General features: G+C 52.4%; 1 protein-coding gene across 1 annotated transcript in view; it reads right to left on the bottom strand.

Moving 5' to 3' along the window:
- The window catches only part of LOC119091300 (uncharacterized), a 50,393-nt gene that overhangs the window by 23,333 nt on the left and 8,094 nt on the right, over nucleotides 1–18,966 (bottom strand). The window contains exons 2-23 of the mRNA XM_037213999.1: nucleotides 18,206–18,253; nucleotides 17,506–17,666; nucleotides 16,955–17,061; nucleotides 16,256–16,397; nucleotides 15,681–15,833; nucleotides 14,991–15,183; nucleotides 14,631–14,749; nucleotides 13,983–14,107; nucleotides 13,232–13,366; nucleotides 12,437–12,656; nucleotides 11,064–11,194; nucleotides 10,494–10,660; nucleotides 9,234–9,517; nucleotides 7,831–8,025; nucleotides 7,466–7,582; nucleotides 6,761–6,948; nucleotides 6,086–6,268; nucleotides 5,664–5,784; nucleotides 5,257–5,418; nucleotides 4,442–4,583; nucleotides 4,075–4,248; nucleotides 47–198 (exon numbers count right to left, since the gene is read on the bottom strand). Of these exons, the coding sequence (XP_037069894.1) occupies nucleotides 47–198; nucleotides 4,075–4,248; nucleotides 4,442–4,583; nucleotides 5,257–5,418; nucleotides 5,664–5,784; nucleotides 6,086–6,268; nucleotides 6,761–6,948; nucleotides 7,466–7,582; nucleotides 7,831–8,025; nucleotides 9,234–9,517; nucleotides 10,494–10,660; nucleotides 11,064–11,194; nucleotides 12,437–12,656; nucleotides 13,232–13,366; nucleotides 13,983–14,107; nucleotides 14,631–14,749; nucleotides 14,991–15,183; nucleotides 15,681–15,833; nucleotides 16,256–16,397; nucleotides 16,955–17,061; nucleotides 17,506–17,666; nucleotides 18,206–18,253 (3,419 nt within the window). The remainder of the gene's footprint in view (nucleotides 1–46; nucleotides 199–4,074; nucleotides 4,249–4,441; nucleotides 4,584–5,256; nucleotides 5,419–5,663; nucleotides 5,785–6,085; nucleotides 6,269–6,760; nucleotides 6,949–7,465; nucleotides 7,583–7,830; nucleotides 8,026–9,233; nucleotides 9,518–10,493; nucleotides 10,661–11,063; nucleotides 11,195–12,436; nucleotides 12,657–13,231; nucleotides 13,367–13,982; nucleotides 14,108–14,630; nucleotides 14,750–14,990; nucleotides 15,184–15,680; nucleotides 15,834–16,255; nucleotides 16,398–16,954; nucleotides 17,062–17,505; nucleotides 17,667–18,205; nucleotides 18,254–18,966) is intronic.

Below are 18,966 nucleotides of genomic sequence, written 5' to 3'. Positions count from 1 at the left end.
GCCATGCGGTGCTGTTACGCTTGTGGACATTGCTGAAGCTGCTTACCTGTAAGGAATGTCTGAGAACTATATGCGATTTATACAGCTCTGCGTCCTCCGTCGCATTCGAGTTGAGCCCCAGTGAGATAAACGGAGTTCTTAATGTGAGATCAATGAGTCGTGCTCTCTCTGCTCCGGTGTTCGTTAACTTGACAAAACCTGAAAAATAAGCACTTCGTTTACTCTAAGACGAATACAAATGAATCAGTTCTTTAAGGTTAAATCAGTCTTATAAACAAGCCAACGATCAAACGCGATCAAATATCATAATGCCAGGCTAAATTCATAGCATCGAAATGGCCAAACCCAGTGGCGCAACCGGGGGGGGGGGGGGGGGGGGGGTCCAGGAAGGCCCGGCCGCACCGAAATGTTAAACACACGCACAGGTAACCGGTTGAGTGTGACGCTGCTCAGGTAGGGGGAGACTTTGTCACCTTTCTGCCTGAGATCTCAAAAACTAAGATAGCTAAAAACACCACGTTGAAAGGAGAGCTCGCCTGCATGTGGCCTAACTAGTGTCAAACTTTGGGGTCCTTAGGTCACGAACGTCGGTGAAACAAGATCAAACAAGGTCAAACTGCAGATCAGTGTCCAAAATTCCCTCAGACAGGTACGGTGATACAGATTTTGAGTTGTCGGCAGGATTTTCCAGGAGTCTCCTGAACAAAGTGAGGCCTGCTCACAGGGATCTTCCGCGCATTGTCGTAATCGACGGAAGGGCACCGAGGCATGTGCTTTCTTATCAGATTGTTATATGCACAACGTCAAAGCAAATAAATATCGACAATTAGAAATCCGAAATGGGGGGGGGCCTTCTATTCAGCTCTAAATGATCTCACGAGCCAAAACAGGTCCTCCTCTTTTAGAAAAGTGCCTCCCGATGCGTAGAGTGGGTCCTCATCGAGAGCAGGATGCTTCCGATTAACAAGGGGCCTCCAAATCTAACCAAGGTCCTCGCGATCCCAAACCAGGGCATCCCAACTCGGAAACGTGGCAATCTGATGCATGAAAGGGGACCGCTGCTCCAGAAATGGGACCTCCTGAATACAGAGGGTGTCTCCTAACCCAGAAAAGGGGCCTCCTAGTTTGTCACGGGAGCTTCCCGAGCCAGCAAACGGGCCTCCTTAATACAACAGTGAGCCTCCTGGTCTAGAGCAGTACCTATCTTATTTGTAAGGGTGACCTCATAACACAGACAACGGACCTCTTGAAGCAGCAAAGGATCGTCTGAGCGCTGAGCGCGATTTGTTACTGTCTAGCTCAGTTATTGGCTTCCTTGATCTGAGTCTGGATAATATACGGGTAGTTACAATGCCCTTGGGCTGGGAAAAGGGATCCTTTTTCTTTGGGGGGGGGGGGGGGAACGAAAAAAGCATCAATCTTCCTGCCCTTCTGCCTGCCGGCAGGGAGGAGCAACTACCCCCCTCTGTCCGCCCCTCCCCTCCCCGTACTGCGCCGCCCTCGCTTTCAGACTGCTTCATGCAACCACCGTTAACCTAAATACGTCTACTAAGCAAAAGTTAATTAATGTTATTTCAGGTCAGTGACATAATTTGGCTTTCAAAAGGTTACGGCCACCAAAAACTTATGAAATGTTATTATTTTTGGAATTTGAATGAGCGTCAAGGATCAGGAAACTTAGTATGTTCCTAAAAACAAAAGGTTGACAGCGCTTATTCTAGCGCAGTGACCCACGTTAACCTGCATGAAGTTCAAATCCAGAATCTGTTGACGTTCCCGGGATTAAGAAATTCCAAACGAGCTCAAAACTACTTGCATAAACCAGGATTTTTGGAAGAAAAACAATATCGTTTTGACTCTGATCCGACCTATTTATCTGACCCATGACCCATGGTCAACAGGATTAGTAATATTTCCAAGTTAATTGTCTTGCTGTCTAAGAAACCGTCTCAAAGATGTATGGCTTTGTTACACGCTCCTCTATTGTATCAGATTCAGCGATTCCCTGGAAAATGACTGCTGACAGCCATGGCCTGAATTTAATCTGCAATTGGCCCACGACCTTACAAAATATATCTAGCTTCACGCGTCAAAAGACTCATTGTTCAATTCCCCACAGCTATGCAAAGCTGACGCGGTTGCGCTGCGCCGTTCGAAAGTGATTGGTAAAAATCTTCGAGGGGCAACTTGACCCCCAACCGAGCACGTACTAAGCGAGGCCACGCGCCGAGAATGCTTCCATACAATAGGACAGCATTTCACTCTGTTGTTTTAGGCTGCGTCATGTTGTTTTAAAAGTTTGAACGATAGTTAGGGATGCGTGATTGGCCAGAACTGATGCCAATAAACATGGACATCAGGAATGGAGCTCCCGGAAAACGCTACGCATTAGCCCTTCTTAGAGCAGTCCTTGTTTGAAACGACAACGTAATTCTCAAGGCATTTCTGAAAAGCGATTCACTACTGTTTTGTTTCATGCACAGCCATTTTCAAAAGACTCTGTTGTCATACACGCGGAAAAGGGGAAACAAAGATAATGAGATGACACTCTTGCTGTTGTTTCGATAAAAGCATGTTGCCGAAATATCAACCCAGCTATACTTCCATTCTCCAGGTTTTTCTCCAACAAATAAGGCTGATACGACTGTCTTATCTATGTGAGTAATGCTCCTCGCTAATGCACTGAACAACTTACGACTCAAGGTAAGTTTAAACCGCAATTTAAGGCGAGAAAAGGACAATCAACAAACGTAATCTGCGACATGAGCAAAACATTATCGCAAAGGGAGAACTTTAGAGCCAGTTAACCCAAGAAAATGAGTCAAAAAGTCTCGGACAGAGCTTGCAAAAGTCAAAGAGTTTTGCTGTGTGGCCCACCAAGTCATTTTTGGCGGGAGATAAGACATAGAAAAATCGTCGCTTTTCATCTGGTAAGGCAAGAGCCCAAGCTGTTGTCATACGAAGTTAGCCTATGTGCACATGCCCTGCTGCATTTAGTTTCTATGCCAGTGCGAATCCAACCCATCCTTCATCGGTCAGATTTGGTTTGGCGACGATGCACAGTTTCAATTAGACGGCGAAGCCATCAGCCAAAACTATAGTTTATGGTCAACCAAAGCCCCCGACGAGGTCTACCACTGCACGGTAAGAATTTCATCGCCCACTGCGACTGTCGAGACGTGGTTGGTCGCTCGTGACCTCAAGATATTCGAGGGGCTTAAGTGGTCGTGACCGTCAGCCGGTATAAAACGTTCCTTAGCAAAGTCTTGAGTGGCTTTAAAGAAAATGTGCGATGAACATCTGTCACGTCAGGAATTTCAGTAACATGACTCGGACATCATCAACGGTGGAGAAAATAAAGCAGTGGCCCATAGAGCAACTTTAGACCATAGACCAAAAAACAAAATCATTGAAGAAGTCAAACAGCTGCCAGTGCATTCCCCCAGTTTTAATGCCCCACATTTCTTTCTATGCGGGCATTTGAATGCGTAGGTGTACTCAATGAGCCGAAAACCATCCTAGATCTAAAGAATACAAAAGAATCGCCGTGAAAGCCGGAAAAACAGAGACGTAACCCTAATTTTAGTGGAGGAGGATCGGGCGGTACAGAGCCTGGAGATAGGTGGTAGCCACATGCAACGCGTGCTGCACCTTCCACGCTAAGAGGGGCAGGGAGATCTCATCGGTCACATACCAAAAACATGGAATGCTCTTTGCATCGATGCATCATTCGTGTTACTATGCAAATTATTTTCTCAAACATGAACGATGTGCATCCGTGTACCTTTCCTGAAACGCGCTGTATAGCTTAAAGTTAAAGTGATGTTTCTTTTCCGCGGGGAATACCTGCGAGGGCATGACCCACCCGTGGTCAAAGGCCTCCCCAAAATGCCCGCATCACTCCTCATATAGAAAGCGCTATCCATGCCACTCTACCGACAACATTTTGGCGCCACGTGTGGGGAGCGGGTCACCGTCTCTGGGCCCACGCTGCTCCCCTGTCGGTTAGTCAAGACTGCATGGTCTGTGCTGCCCCTTGATCTGGCTCTCGAGTATGGTGGCAAGCTGGTGTACCTTCGAGGTTGGCTGTGGGATTCTGCAGGAATCTGACGATGAGTGTGGGGCGATACACCCTGCTGTTGCCACTGTCCGATGTCACCAGCTGGGAGGTCAAGGCCAGCACTTCTACGCCCTGCCGGGATATTTCCACGGCTAACTTCTTCTTCTTGGGCTGCCACACGGCTTCACCTGCGGGGGATGACTCAAACTCAACATGACTCATAAACCAGGCCAATCCCGAAGACGTACAGCTGACGAAACAAGGTGTAACGAATGTGAAATACATGTGTCATCGCGCATCGAAATTGTCGGCAAGTTTTGACAGCCAATATATGTCACCATCACCAGGTTCACCTGTTATGTTTTTTTTTTTTTGGTTTACCTTTTCCCAGCAGTGTTTCCCCAGGGTAGGTTATTCTGAATCCTATTTTGCCTTGTTTCTTGGAGCGCTTCAGCTTCAGCTCCACCCGCCGGTTGACCGTCGATCTCGGAGTATCAAACAATAACGAGAGATGGTCGTCGTACTGGGAGGAGAAGGGCACATGTAAGTACCAAAAACGGACCAGGCCATGCTGGAGGTCACTGACATGGGCTGAAGGGACGGCGCCAGGTGGCAGCCGCGGCGAGCGCGCTGGACATGACTCATAAAATAGTTTGAGCTGAGAATTGCGGACTATCTTTAGCAATGATACTATATGGACCCACGCGGTATCCACGAACGCGTCATCATCTGTCCATCCGACGCCTACTCGTTGCACAGACAGCACGCAACATGAGATCAACACGCTAAAGTCTATGCTGCATTGCAGGATGGTACGAATTTCGGTATTGCATCTTTTGTCATAAATCGATCGGCCGTTTTGCAAGAATGTTTTAGGCGTCATAGCTTGTGGTAATCAAAGCTTGTTTTCTCCCGAAAGAAGACCCGTTTCAACGGCCAATTTTGCCAAAGCGTGAGAATCTGAAGTAGTAGCAATATCACGGCATGGCCACCCCGTACGAACCTTACACTTCTGGCCGTCACGCTCTCTGACGAGCCGCATCAGCGTGGTGGGGGCGCCACCCGACATGCTCGCCGCACAGTGGTCAGATGTGCGGCCCTCTGCCCATGGGGCCAGGGGACGGTATTGGAGGGCCCGATTCAACATCATGCTGGTGCTTTTATTTGCTTGCTGTCAGTGCCGCCACGACACTCACCGCGCTGTCCGTGACTTTCCACTGAAGCTTGTAGCCTTCCATTGTTTTGTCGGTCTTGTCGACGAACAGTCCCATCTTCGTGGGGCCGGTGAGGGGGAAATGTGGTGCCAGCGTGTTCGTCGAGGCATTCACGTACATCAGGTGGGAGCAAACCCTCCAGCCCTGCAACCAAATGCAGAAAGCGCAGTCAATAACCAATACTTGGCCACAAATTGCTGAGACGATCGTGCACGCACAACCCGCTCGCTGCCGCACTGGGCTCAGAAGCTCAGCCTCATGAGGACATTTATATGTCCAAGGCAAAGGTGTCCAAGACAAGCAAAATTAGAACGGAAGAACTTGAGAGCAGCGCAAGCGGGTATGCGTGTTTGCTTCGACACCAGATTTGACGGCGGTTATCAACTGACCGTGATTTTGTCCCCTCCGGTGCACGAGTTGAGAGACACTTGCTCATGTTTGTCCCCCTCCATGGTGATCTCCGATGTTAGCGTCTTCTGTTGGTCTTGATGAATGAACTGAAGAGAAGACCTGCAAAAGCCAACGACGTAGTTTCAGTTCTTAATTTGGGGTCTGTGCTTTACTTGATTCCGTTGACAAAACAATATCAGAGGTTGTTACTTCTTCACACAGTAACTTATACGAGAAAGCACGTTACACGCAGGCTATCTGAGATGGATTAGCACATGCAAGACAATAGATAGTTAAAATAGTTAGAATAATTAAAATATATAGAATAGATAGAAGTAGACAGTTAGAATAGCTAAATCAGATTCACTGTTTAAAAAAATAGAATCAGGTTTATCAATTCATCCAACGCCTCGATACATACTCAAAGTTGTAAAGGTCCATTCTGTCCTTCGGCATGTTGACGGAAGCATCGACCAGCTTAAATCCTTCCATCTTGAGACTTGCGTCAACAAGTGACGATGAGTGCACAGTGGTCTTCATGCCCATTCCCAGCTGGACTGCCATGCCGTCTACCATCATGGTGCCGTCGAACGTCACCGCTCCGCTGAAAACGTTCATAATGAACAGCGTCAACACGGCCTGCGGCTCCTGGCACAGATGTTTCACTGCGGTCACATTTTGAGCTGTTATAACCAACCTACATGCACACAAATCGCCTCCCATCGCAAAGGGCAGTCGCCACTTGATCATCAGGTGTCTATGAAGCCCGGCACTCTGCAGCGCTGAGGCCAGCATCTCAGCCAACCAGCAGCCGCCGGCACCATGAGCAGCACTCCGCCGACCAGCCCCAGTCAGCGGTGGTGCGGCCAGCACCTCAGCCGATCAGCAGCGGCCGGGGCCTCAGCCGACCAGCAGCGGCCAGCACCATGGGCAGCACTCTCGCCGACCAGCCCCAGACAGCGGTGGTGCGGCCATTCAACGTCCGGCCGGCCATCACGTGACCGGCGCTGACCGCCCGTACCCAAGCCGCAGAGATCCCGCGTCTACAACGTTCACATCCGACGGCGGTCACGTGACCGGTGCCGGCCGGCCGTACCTCGGCCGCAGGCGGAACGCCAGGTCGAGCTCCTGGTTGAAGAGGAGCCGGTCGAGCTGGGCGTTGCCCGACATCTGGACGTTGACGGCGGCCACGGCCGAGACGGTCAGGTTCAGCGGCAGGCCCAGCCCGGTCGGCACGATGTACGTGCCCTCCAGGAACTTGACCGACCGGCTGATGTCCAGACTCTGTCGAGGACCGACCGTCAGGCACGCCACGAACACGCGCGCCACCGCGGCGCCGACGTGCGCGACACCTCGCGTGTGGGACGGGATATGCACACCGTTGGTAGACACTGATTTTCGGTGCAACTCATTGCTAAGGGCTGAATGGTCTTTTACGCCGGTCATCAACGTGACGTCATTGGAACTGTCAATGGCGCGCTAAAACCTGGAAGACAATGCGACCAGGCGTATGAACATACATGGGTGCGTTACACTCATGGTGAGCCGAAGGCCTGTCCGGTGCGCTTCTGCCCGGAAATGACATCACGAAACATTTTATGACGCACGACGCTTTCCTCGAGCAACAGTCAACTACGCAAGGACAACGTCCCTTTGAGCATGCTGCTACTTCAGTTTCACAGGAGAAAGTGAATGGATAGCCGAACAGCCGTGCTTGGTGTGATGCGGTGGGTTTGTCAAGAAAGTAAAGCGGAGTGGTTCACAAGTGTGCGTAAGAAATCCGGCGCCGGTGACCACTGACCTCGGTGTTGCTGAGCGCGTTGGCCCACTCTGCCGGACCGTTTTGCGCCAGCCATTTCGAAATGGAGTCCATGTCCGAGCTGCGTAGGTCGATGCTTTCGACCTCGTGACCGAAGACCTGCGGCGGCATGCGCAGGCCATTTAACATAACTCACGCTTGAATACAGGCTGGGATACAGGCCAATATTAGCGCTTGCGTTGCATTGGCCGACCAATGAACGTCGATCAAACATGCAATTTCGAATTTCAAACACAGAGCGTTCACTCGCAATCACCAAGCCCATGGACTCAACCCTTTTTGAAAACCGAATTTGGTCATGTCTCAGAGCCAAGCCAAATGATCAGGCCCCGCGCGCTGCCACTCGCCTTGAGATGGAACAGGGCCAGAGGACTGCCGAATCGGTCGGAGGCGTCAAAGTCGGCCTTGATCTGCTCCATCCGCTGCTGGGCGGCGTCACGTCGGCCGCGGAACAGGGGCTCGGGCGCCGCGTTGTGGAGCACGCCTCCCGGCGCGAACATCGACTCCAGCAGGCGCTCCATGCCCTCCACGCGGGCTCCGACCTGCCGGGACCACGCATCGGTTACGTGGCCGCCGCCGGGTATGACCGCAGTAACCGAGTCCAAGACTTGTTGGAACGTCGCACGTATCAAATGGCCGCTGTCGGACCTCGCTACGGTCCAAGACACACTTATACTTATCAAATGGCCACTGTTGGACCTCGCTACGGTCCAAGACAACACACACATCAAATGGCCGCTGTCGGACCTCGCTACGGTCCAAGACACACACGCATCAAATGGCCGCTGTCGGACCTCGCTACGGTCCAAGACACACACGCATCAAATGGCCGCTGTCGGACCTCGCTACGGTCCAAGACACACACACTTATCAAATGGCCACTGTCAGACCTCGCTACGGTCCAAGACATACACTTATCAAATGGTTGCTGTCGGATCTCGCCACTGTACAAGCCACACACGTATCAAGTGGTCTCTGTCGGACCTCGTTACGGTCCAAGCCACACACGTACTAAATGGCCTCTGTCGGATCTCGCTACGGTCCAAGCCACAGACTCATCAAATGACTACTGTCGGCAGTCGGACCCCGCTACGGTCCAAACCATGCACTCATCAAATAGCCTCTGTCGGACCCCGGCAGGACTCAAATGATGCAGTGATAAAACTGTTACTGTCAGCCATTACATTAGTGACACCTATCTGATTCTCTGAATACTGAAACCGCAGGATCCTTGTATTTTTTTAAGATTCAGTCGTAACCTGTTGAATGGGTTTATTTCTGGGATTGGAGCCCACGCTAAGCAGTGTCTGTTTCGTGAACCCTGACCACATCATACGATTGCGAATTTCAGGCAAACGGCAAAATTGGATGGCGAGGGTTCAACATGCCGCAATGCTCAGCACGGCCTACCATGTCCTCTGCAACACCTGACCTTTAAAGTGGTCGTAGCCACCAGCCGCAGACCATCTCAGCCTAGGGCAGATAGCGAGCGCCTAGAGCAACTTGAACAGCGGGTGACGGATGGACCGGATGGATACACTCGAACCAACTGAGCTATCGGGACGAGTAACACACCTCCCGGTGTGTTTCCGTTGCCCCACTCATGCTGAATAACGCTGAACGCCTACGCTGTCATTAGTTCATTCATCCAAGGAAATGGCTGACTTACGTTATCAGCAAACTCATTCTGCTCTTTGAAGCCGAGGCAATTTCGAGGAGCAGTAAACATAGACGGTTCACCGGAAAGTACCTCCACTAGGTTGACACTCTCGCCGAAGAGCTGAAGCGTCAGGTTGGAGTTGAGCGACCGCGGCACGTAGCTCCGCGAGCTGTAGACGAGGTTGGAGTCCAGTGAGGCGCCCATGTGGTATTCCGAGTTGAAGCCGGATATCTCGAAGTTCCGAGAGAATTTCCTGACGTCGGTGGAAAACTTCTTCTTCAAAGAAAGATCAGCCAGCAGGCCCTGCACTTCTAGCTGGTACGGAGATGACGTCTCCTGTAGATTACTCAGGTGGGTCCAGACAAAGGAGCCCACTGAAATACACAAAGATATTTATCATCAATAACTCTTCACCGGCCATTTTCAGCTGTGAGAATACACCGTCATTTACCCACTACTGAAGTGGACTTAGGCAGTTTCCCAACAGTTCCCTTCACGCTGGCATTCATTCCACTCGTACCCCAATTGGCTTCCCCGTATTCTACTGAAGTATAGTTCTGATTGCACGAAAGATAGAGCAAACTGAGGCGAAACCCATCATTTAACTTCAAACCTATCAAAATGCCGGTAAGACCCACCGAAAGCGGTTTTTTTTTGTAAAGTGGGCAAATTTGTCATTTGAAATTTGTGCGTTTGGTCCCATGGGTTCAAGTAATAAAGTACCGCGAACGTGAAATGACGAAAAGAACATCATGAGCATATGAGACTGTTTTTATAAGGCTGTTTTTCATTGTCTGATGAACAAAAGCGTCATCCCGCAAAGCGGCCAGGCATTTATGGCGCATCAAAGCTGGAGAAGCTTAAAAATATAGTATCATGTACACATTGCATTCACAGCTAAAACATTCTCCTAATCAGAGGTACGCTCTGTGCGTTTCATATTTGGTATCAAATTAGTTCTCTGTCCGATAATGTTAGCGTAAAATTCACTATTACCTTCAAACCTTGGATACAATAAATACTGCACACAAAATTAATAAAACATTGAGTTTATGTGCACCTTTTCATCACACATGGGTTCCTGGATGGTTCCATAACCTGCCACCTTTCAATGGCTGCACTGCGCTCAAACAACGTTTAACATTGATACTGGAGCTTTCTATCCCACGGGTTACAAAGCATCACTAGCCGGTGACCAGTGAGATGTCCAACGGTGACCTGCGACCGCACGTTTTCGCGTTACCCGGCTGCCAGCGAGCGGCCCGCTGTTGGCTCGGCTTTGGGCAAGTGTGGGGGGGGGGGGGGCCCACACGTGCACCACGGCATCGCACACGTGAGGCGGACCGTCACCTTGGTTGACCTGCTCCTGCTCCAGGGCGGCGCGCACCAGGCCGATCTCCTGGTGCGAGGGACAGCGCATCAGACCGAGGTAGGCGGCAATGCGCACCTCGCTGTCCTCGGCCAGGTCTCGGAACACGGCGCGCATGGCGTCCCGGTGCACCCGGCAGCTGAACCGTCTGCAACAGTGCACACCCGCACGTCAGGTGGCTGCGTCATCTGAACCTCCTGCAACAATGCACATCCGCACGTCAGCTGGCTGCGTCATCTGAACCTCCTGTGACAGTGCGCATCCACACGTCAGCTGGCTGACCTACCTCCAGCAGGGACCCGGCAGCGAGCCGTCTCTGTGCGCAGCTCCACACGAAATCCTCGCCGACCAAAGGTGACGCCTTCCTCCAGGAGATACGCTCCGCGGCGGGAGCAGGAGCGGTGTACCCCGGGAGGTACTCGGGAGGGGCCGCCGCTCACCTGAAGGCCTCGATGGCGACACCTTGACCCAGCTCCAGGGGATACGCTCCGGTGGGAGCAGGAGCGGTGTACCCCGGGAGGTACTTGGGGGGGGGGGGGGGCGCCGCTTACCTGAACGCCTCGATGGCGGACACCTTGACCCGGGCCGGGTTGTCGCGGCTCAGAAAGCACTCGTTCAGCGTGTTGACGACGCCAGGCGGTGAGAGACCGGCGTTGCCGATGGATCGCAGCGTCAGCAGCAGCTGGGTCAGCAGCGACAACAGTCAGCAGAAACACCACCACATCGGAGACCGAGTCGGGCCAGCACATCCCGCAATGGGTGTCTGCTAGAGGTGCACTCAAACATAATGCGCGGGATGGTAAGTTGAAAAAGGGGGAATCCCTAACGCCCAGAAAGAGGGAGCAGACTTCATGGCCCGTCTTTAATGAATGCAGCTTTAACATTCAGTTTGCTCTGCCTTCAGGTTTTATGGGTGGAGTATTCCTTACATGTTCTGCTTACAACCAATTCATTCCAATTCGTAGCAGTAACCAGGCCGCAATCTGCAATTACATTATCGATCGCGGCGAACAGCATCACGACACTAATCACTTCTTATGCAAATGTGCAACGTCAGCTCCTTCGGTGTCACGTGCACTCGTCCGGCAGACTGTCCGTCTGTGCGCGACCCCGTGCGGGCGCCGTGACCTGACCCGCGTCTTGTCCGTCACCCAGTCCCACCTGTTCCTCGTCCGTGACCTGTGCCATTGCAGCAGTTTGACTCATTTATCGCCCGTGACTATGTGCTGATGCGCCGGTCTGACCAGTTCCCGCCCATCACTCCATGCCAGATGGTTGGACATGACGAGAAACAGGCAACGGCTTGCCTCCGTCTCGCCCGTCACCTGTGTCGGTACAGCAGTCTGTCGTGGATGAACCGCCGCCGTTGCGTCAATCCGTCGTTGATGAACCGGTGGCGTTGCGTCATTCTGTCGTCGATGAACCGGTGCCGTTGCGTCAGTCTGTCATAGATGAGCCGGTGCCGTTGCGTCAGTCTGTCGTCGATAAACCGGTGCCGTTGCGTCAGTCTGTCGTCGGTGAACCGGTGCTGTTGCGTCATTCTGTGACCGATGAACCGGCACCGAAGTGTCAGTCTATCGTCGGTGAACCTGTGCCGTTGCGTAAGTCTGCCTTCAGTGAAACGGCGCTGTTGCGCCAGTCTGTCGTCGACGAACCGGCGCCGTTGCGTCAGTCTTTCGTCGATGAACCGGTGCTGTTGCGTCAGTTCGTCGTCGATGAACCGGGGCCTTTGCGTCAGTCTGATCTTTTGGGAATTAGTGCGGCAGTCTAGCTTGTTGATCGTCTCAGACCCTGTGCCAATGCAGCGTTCCGACCAGCCCCCCGTGCGTTACTTCACCTCGGGACGGCAGCCGAACGAACTCCTCGTCCTGGGACGTTTCTCCTCGCCTGCAGCGTCCGACCCCATGTGGCGCAGCGGCCTCACCTGCTTCTCGTCCTGCTCGGTGTCGGCGCGGCAGCTGTCGCCCAGAGGCCGCGCCATCTCGGCCATAATCTCCAGCGCCACGTGGTTGGTTTGACAGTCGGCGTGCTGTCGACAGTACTGATGCAGCACGGCGCCGACCGCCAGCCGCGCGCGCGTCCGCACGGCCGGCTGTCGCACCTGCAGCAGGCCGCCGGCCGTCTCCATCATGGCCTGGTCCACGCTGGAGCGCCGAGGAGCACAAGGTCAGCAGCTGTACCAGTCCAGCTGAGGTCATCGTGTCGACAGGTCACCACGTCAGGAGGTCAGCGGGATATCTGGCCAGCTCGTCAGCAAAACACCGAGACATGTGATTGCCCGGTCAGGAGGTCACCAGGTCAGCAGACCATACATTCGTAAAATTCGTGTCATAATCTGGCATAATACGAGATAAGCAGGTTAGCCGAACGTCAGATGAACAAAATGCCAGGCAAGCAGGACACCATATCTAAGGAGGGGAAGCGGGAAAGGGGGGATCCAAGGGGAAAGCTGATCTCATCTGATATCCAAGGGGGAAAGCTGATCTGCAGGACACCATATCCAGAGGAAAGCTGATCTGCAGGACGCCATGCAAGAATGTCAAGGAGTTCAGCACAAAAAACACCAGGTTCGCAGACCATGCGGCTTTTTCCTGCAACTTCCGCTTTAACTAGAGTGGAGACAGGGCTAACAGGAGCAGTTCTTATGAAGAATGCCTCCGGGGCCTCTTCATACCACATGAACCAGAGCGGTGGTGAGCCTGTGCGCTGCGGTCGGTACCTGGGAATGAAGTTGAGAGCCATGAGCCAGGTGTTGGCCACGCGCGGAGAAACCTCTTCATTCAGGATCAGGTCCCTGGTCAACTCCAGAGACGCGGCCGTGGAGACCACCGGCAGGGCATCCTCGATCAGCTGCCTGGCAAGAAGCATCGGTGACGTCACTACAGCATGGCTCAGGGCCATGCGGAGAGACATCGGTGACATCCCCAAAGCACGGCTCAGGGCCATGCGGATAGGCATCGATGACGTCACCACAGCACGGCTCAGGGTCATGCGGAGAGGAAGCGGTGACGTCACCACAGCGCGGCTCAGGGCCATACGGAGAGACATCGACGACGTCACCACAGCACGGTTCAGGGCCATGCGGAAAGGCAGTGACATCGACGATCGCTGTGCCGACATGGCCGGCAGCCTGGTTGGTCTATCTGTGAAATTTTTCGGTGCGAAAACGAAACGATGGGATGCTACTTTCTGGAGTAATTCGGGGAACTGCGCAATGCTGTACTGTGCATCTTTCTAAAACACTGCAGAACCTGTGTTAACACAACCCGTAAAACAAACTAGTCAGGAGTTAAGAATGCCCGGTTAGCTGCTTTCATTGTCTAGACATTCTAAGAACGTCGATTTTTGAAAAGCTTCTTGTGCTAACTGGTAGCATAACACTGCCAACGCTTTGGTCATAGCAATGAGGTGGTCAGCAAGGTAGCGCTGATCGTGCCGTATGACCAACAGGCGGTGCGTGTGGCCCTTACTGTCCGTGTCGGCAGATGCTGGGGCTGAGTCGGTACAGCGATGTGATCGAGGTGTGACTCATGCCCCGAAGGTCGTCGATCAGCTCCGAAAACTTGGTGGTCGAGTCCACGCGCACCTCCGAGTCCTGCCGGCCGGTGAAACGAGACGGGAGTCAGAGTCATGGATTCGCGGTACGCAGCAGGTCTAGTCACCGACGCTGGGCCAGTCCGCTCGATACCCAAGCGGGCGATAACCACACACTCATCACGATTGGACCTCATCCAAAGTTCGATTCCATTCTTTTGGCGCTATGGTTTCGCCAGAGGCCTCCCGAGTTTGGCTGAGAGTCGATGAGCATGCCGGGCATCACCACTGGTTTGAAGGCATAAAGCCGTCACTACGCCTTATATATTGTGTCAATGAATCGAGACTATATGGACACTCGCCCACGATATGATAATTATGGTTTATAGACTAATAAAACTTATATGTAATACATTAACGGGCGTTGCTGTGTTGGTATTCAACACCGTAACGACATCAACAGCGTAAATAGCCGCACTGATGACAACGTGGCCACACATAGTCACAGTAGGAGCGATACGCCGAACGCATGACGGACGACCGGGCCCAAACTCGGACTCCCCGTCACAGCCGGCGACACTCACGTCCTCGCAGAGTTCCCGGACCAGCGTCTCCGCCTCAGCCAGCGACTTCTCGCGGGTGTGGGACGCTGCCTTGGCCGGCATGTGGTTGTACAGCAGGGTCTCCCTGTTCTGCACCACGTCTGCGGCAGACAGCGGCCCGTCACCCACACCAAACGGTGGAGTTGACTCGCTGAGAATGCTCTGCCAGACCACGGTCCTGCCTGTTGAGCACACCCCGCGAGACACCACTACTGGTGGCCGGCTACGCTGTGTGAGACGCTGGCTTAGGTGACGGAGGATCGCCACCTGACGAGACGGTGACTCTGGTGGCCAGATGCGCCGTGCAAGACGCTTGTCCCGGTGTCTGGGTGATGGACGCACCTTGTGAGACGGTGGCCGTGGAGACGTCCATCAGGGTGAGGTTCTGCGCACTGACGGTGACAGCGCCGGACGCCTCGTGCGAGAACGGCTTCAGCAGATGGCGCTCCTCGCACTGCACGCTGGAGAGCCGGTTTGTCAGCAGCGTCTGGCTGCACCGGCTGTTGCTGGCCACGATCGGGATGTTCTGCACCGGCTGTAACACGGCCAAGCCGTCTACTGTCACCAGACTGGTTGTCGACGGACGCTAGACCACGGATGCCAAGCCAGCCGCGGTGGACACCGCCTGTGACTGCGCCTTACCTCTACGCTGGCTACTCGCAGCTACCACGGTACGTTTTCTATCAAATTCGTTTTCATGCTCTTAGGCAGCTCAGGCTGACTAAAAAAGAGGTGTAGTTGTGTAACTGAGCAGGCCGTTCCGAGCCGAAACTGCTGAAAGAGATGTCCTGAGCCACGGAAAAACCGATGTTTGTCAGTGGGAGTGTTTTTCTTCCGTGACCTTGTAACTGTCGGGGCAAGTGTTCTTGGTACACTGCACAGCACGCTTTCTGCCAGTCATCCAGCGCTGGCTGACGTCGATCCAGGGCGTTAACAGTGGTCTTGGCCACTTCCCCAAGGCTGCCTTATCCACACAGTTCACACACGCGCCCGCTGCATGGGTCTTCACCTCGGAGCCGGATGACACCTCACCGATTTGATGCTGTAGCCGACTCCCTGGATGTGCGAGGTGTGGGCGAACCTGCCGACGCAGGCGTTCAGGTCGCGGAGCTTGGTGATCAGCAGGCCGTCGCTGCTCGTGCCCTCGACCGTGTAGGAGGCCGGGCAGTCCCCGGTCACGTCTCGCTGTGACGTCAGCACACCGCGTCAGTGGTGACGAGGCACGGGCGTCGTCAGTGGGGAAACGGGTCAAAGTCACTGGACATAACGCGCCTTCCTGAAGACAGAAATGTCGACATCTTTAAACGGTTTTATGTCCCCCGATGCCGGTTTGGCCCCATATCACAGCCGCTACCTGCCGAATTCTGGTCTCACTTTCCATGAATGATAAACGTTTGAGCTCCAGGGTGCGCTTCAAAGCGCTGCGCAGTACGCATTCACCAGCCGAGCTCGAGAATGTTTATCTCTTAGCTAGCCGCGAGCAATGCTGAAACATCGTCGACATCTTTTAGTGATTGTATTTTTGCAAAGTACACATACGTATGACTTCAAAACCTGGGCCTCGTTCTAAGGTGTTTTTTTTTACCGGGGAAGGATCCCGAACTTACCTCTACTTCGTCATAGTTGAGATCAAGCCTGTCCATCGAGTTCTGCAGGGCCGACACGATGCCCTTTTTCACGTTGACGGACCACGTCGGGTCCCCGCTCTCGGGGCAGACCGAGTCCACGATGCCGTCTTGGAATCCGTACCTGGGGGATGCAGGACGTTATCACCGGACGTCGTAGCACGGCTTGTCATGCCAGTTCGGTTTGATCATCGCTGATGGTGGCATGGACATAGCCACAACAAGGCTGTCCCATAGCAGCAGGTCTCGTATACCCTTTACGACAGCGTGGAGAAGAAACGAACTGAATACAACCTTCTAAAATCTATGGTGGGTCATTGACGGTATTAACAGTCATAAAACGCCATATTTTGGCGGTACGTCATGGCGTGCCACACATGGCTAGTACTTTTTCGTTCCGGGCTTTTGCACCTGAGCTGATACGTCCGCAAAGGCAGTGTGAGTGTGCTATTTCACCTGTGCTGAAACGTCTGCAGAGGCAGTGTGAGTGTGCTATTTCACCCGAGCTGATACGTCTGCAGAGGCAGTGTGAGCGTGCTTTTTCACCTGAGCTGATACGCCTGCAGAGACGATGCGAGTGCGCTATTTCTCCTGGGCTGATTCGTCTGCAGATGCAGTGTGAGTGTGCTATTTCACCCGAGCCGATACTTCTGCAGAGGCGGTGTGAGCATGCTTTTTCACCTGAGCTGATATGTCTGTAGAGGTGACGTGAAGCTGTCGCTCTCGATGTCCTTGTCCGTCAGCGAGCCCTGGTCGACCGCCACCGTGTGGAGCACAACGTTCTCTATCTGCGGACAGAGGGGAGAAGAATCGGCATCAGCGACTAGCTCCGGCACTTTATGAACGACATATCGAGCTTGCGTCTGACGCTAAATGCGAACTAGAGCTGAAGGATTGCTGTGCCGCGGTACCAACAGCGGGCTAGAACTGCAATATTTCTGTGCAGCGGTGCCGACAGCGGATGCCAAATCAGTATCGACTTAAATCAAGGCATCGCAGTCCCCGGGTCCCTCCTTTGGCTGCACTTTTGCATACCATCCATTGTCGGTTGGTACGTTTAGCGCACAATGTTGAGGAGGGAAAAAAGCGTTTTGCGCGCAATGGGCTGGAATGTCAATACCTGAGCAATCCACATTGCTCGCCATATTATGATTGCATGAAACGCTACTCATGCATAAATCTTTCATTGAAGGCTTTCGCAGCGAAACGTGGCCAAAGGACTAAACTCTCACCTTGATTGCATGCTCACAGGGCGTGATGACGTGAAGCACAACGTCACATTCCAGTGTCAGTGTGGTGCTCTTGCTGCTCACTCCCAGCACTGTGCTGGCAGTGTTGGCCTTGTACCTGTACCGGTACGCCTCCCCTGGCGTGTACTTGAACTTCACAGGCTCTGCAAAAGTACGCAAAGGTGCCCCACGTTGGCGTGACGTCATTAAATACAACCAACGTTTAATGAATTCGCTACGGTCACTGATTTACATCGACTAAATTACACGACATTCAGGCAATTATTTAGCCGGAAATGACACCCACCAAATTTTGTCGAACTTGCAGAGAGCCGTTGCACACTCATGGACACACACACACACACACACACACACACACACACACACACACACACACACACACACACACACACACACACACACACACACACACACACACACACACACACACACATATATATATACATATAAGACATGGTGATGTTTATATCGTTCGAGTCCATGCGCAGCTCTAACACATACTTTTCCGTGCTGAAATCTGGAGAATAAATGCTCTGGAAACGGACTGATCAAAGAAATATTTTTCTGGGTAGATGGTACAGAGCGCAAATGACAGCTGAAATTTTTTATTTTGATATGATGCTGCTCGGTGAAGACAGCTTCAACTGCACTACGAATTAACACAAACTCGCCACTTACTTACCTTGACATTGTTGCAATGAGCAAGTGTTCGTCAGTGGGATAAATGGATCTGAAAACAAAGGGGAGATGAGTATCAATAACAATAGAATACCTTGCGGTAAGAAAACAGGCACTACTTGTTACACTGCTGGGAGATGAGGAGGGGGTGAGCTGATAAAGTTGACCCAACCTACCCCTGAAACCCGATCTCTTCTGGCTTCGGCCGTCAATTAACGTCCTCAATTCATAAAAATTGGTTGATTTTGTCATCGTTTTGTCACAGGGACACGACTTACTATTACTAGCCGACCTAAGGCTGCATATTTGTGAAAAGCTGGAACTTGGTAGTATTTTTTAAGAAATCATCTAAGAAGTCAGCCGTTGTAGTTAACGAAAAAGAGGTGTCGTTTTTTGCCCATCAAAGGTTGCCCGACCACAAAAAGACGGCATTGTGCACAATAACGGGGTTTCACACGTACAAAAGAAGACGATGGAAACTTTATCGTGTACACTGCGGGGAAGTACCTATACAGAGTGGAACTGAACACTAACGAACATGTACTTGCGCAACCAAAACAAGTTTGCGTCCTCAGCAGGCATTTTGATGGCTGGATGGACAGAGTACGTAAGGGCTGGCGACCGGACGAGTCATCAATGAGGCCGTCTTAAAAGAACGTGACAAACGCTTTACCGCGTGTTGGGATTTGAACTCAGTAAAAAACGCCTTGAAGTCTCACATCGATGGTGATCGATTCGCAGTATGCCAAGAGGTGGTGGCTAAAC

The sequence above is a fragment of the Pollicipes pollicipes genome, unplaced genomic scaffold (assembly GCF_011947565.3).
Source record: "Pollicipes pollicipes isolate AB1234 unplaced genomic scaffold, Ppol_2.1 Scaffold_3447;HRSCAF=4054_pilon_pilon_pilon, whole genome shotgun sequence".
NCBI lineage: Eukaryota > Metazoa > Arthropoda > Thecostraca > Pollicipedomorpha > Pollicipedidae > Pollicipes > Pollicipes pollicipes.
The sequence above is the reverse complement of the archived record's forward strand: the minus strand, read 5'-3'. Positions and strand labels throughout refer to the sequence as shown.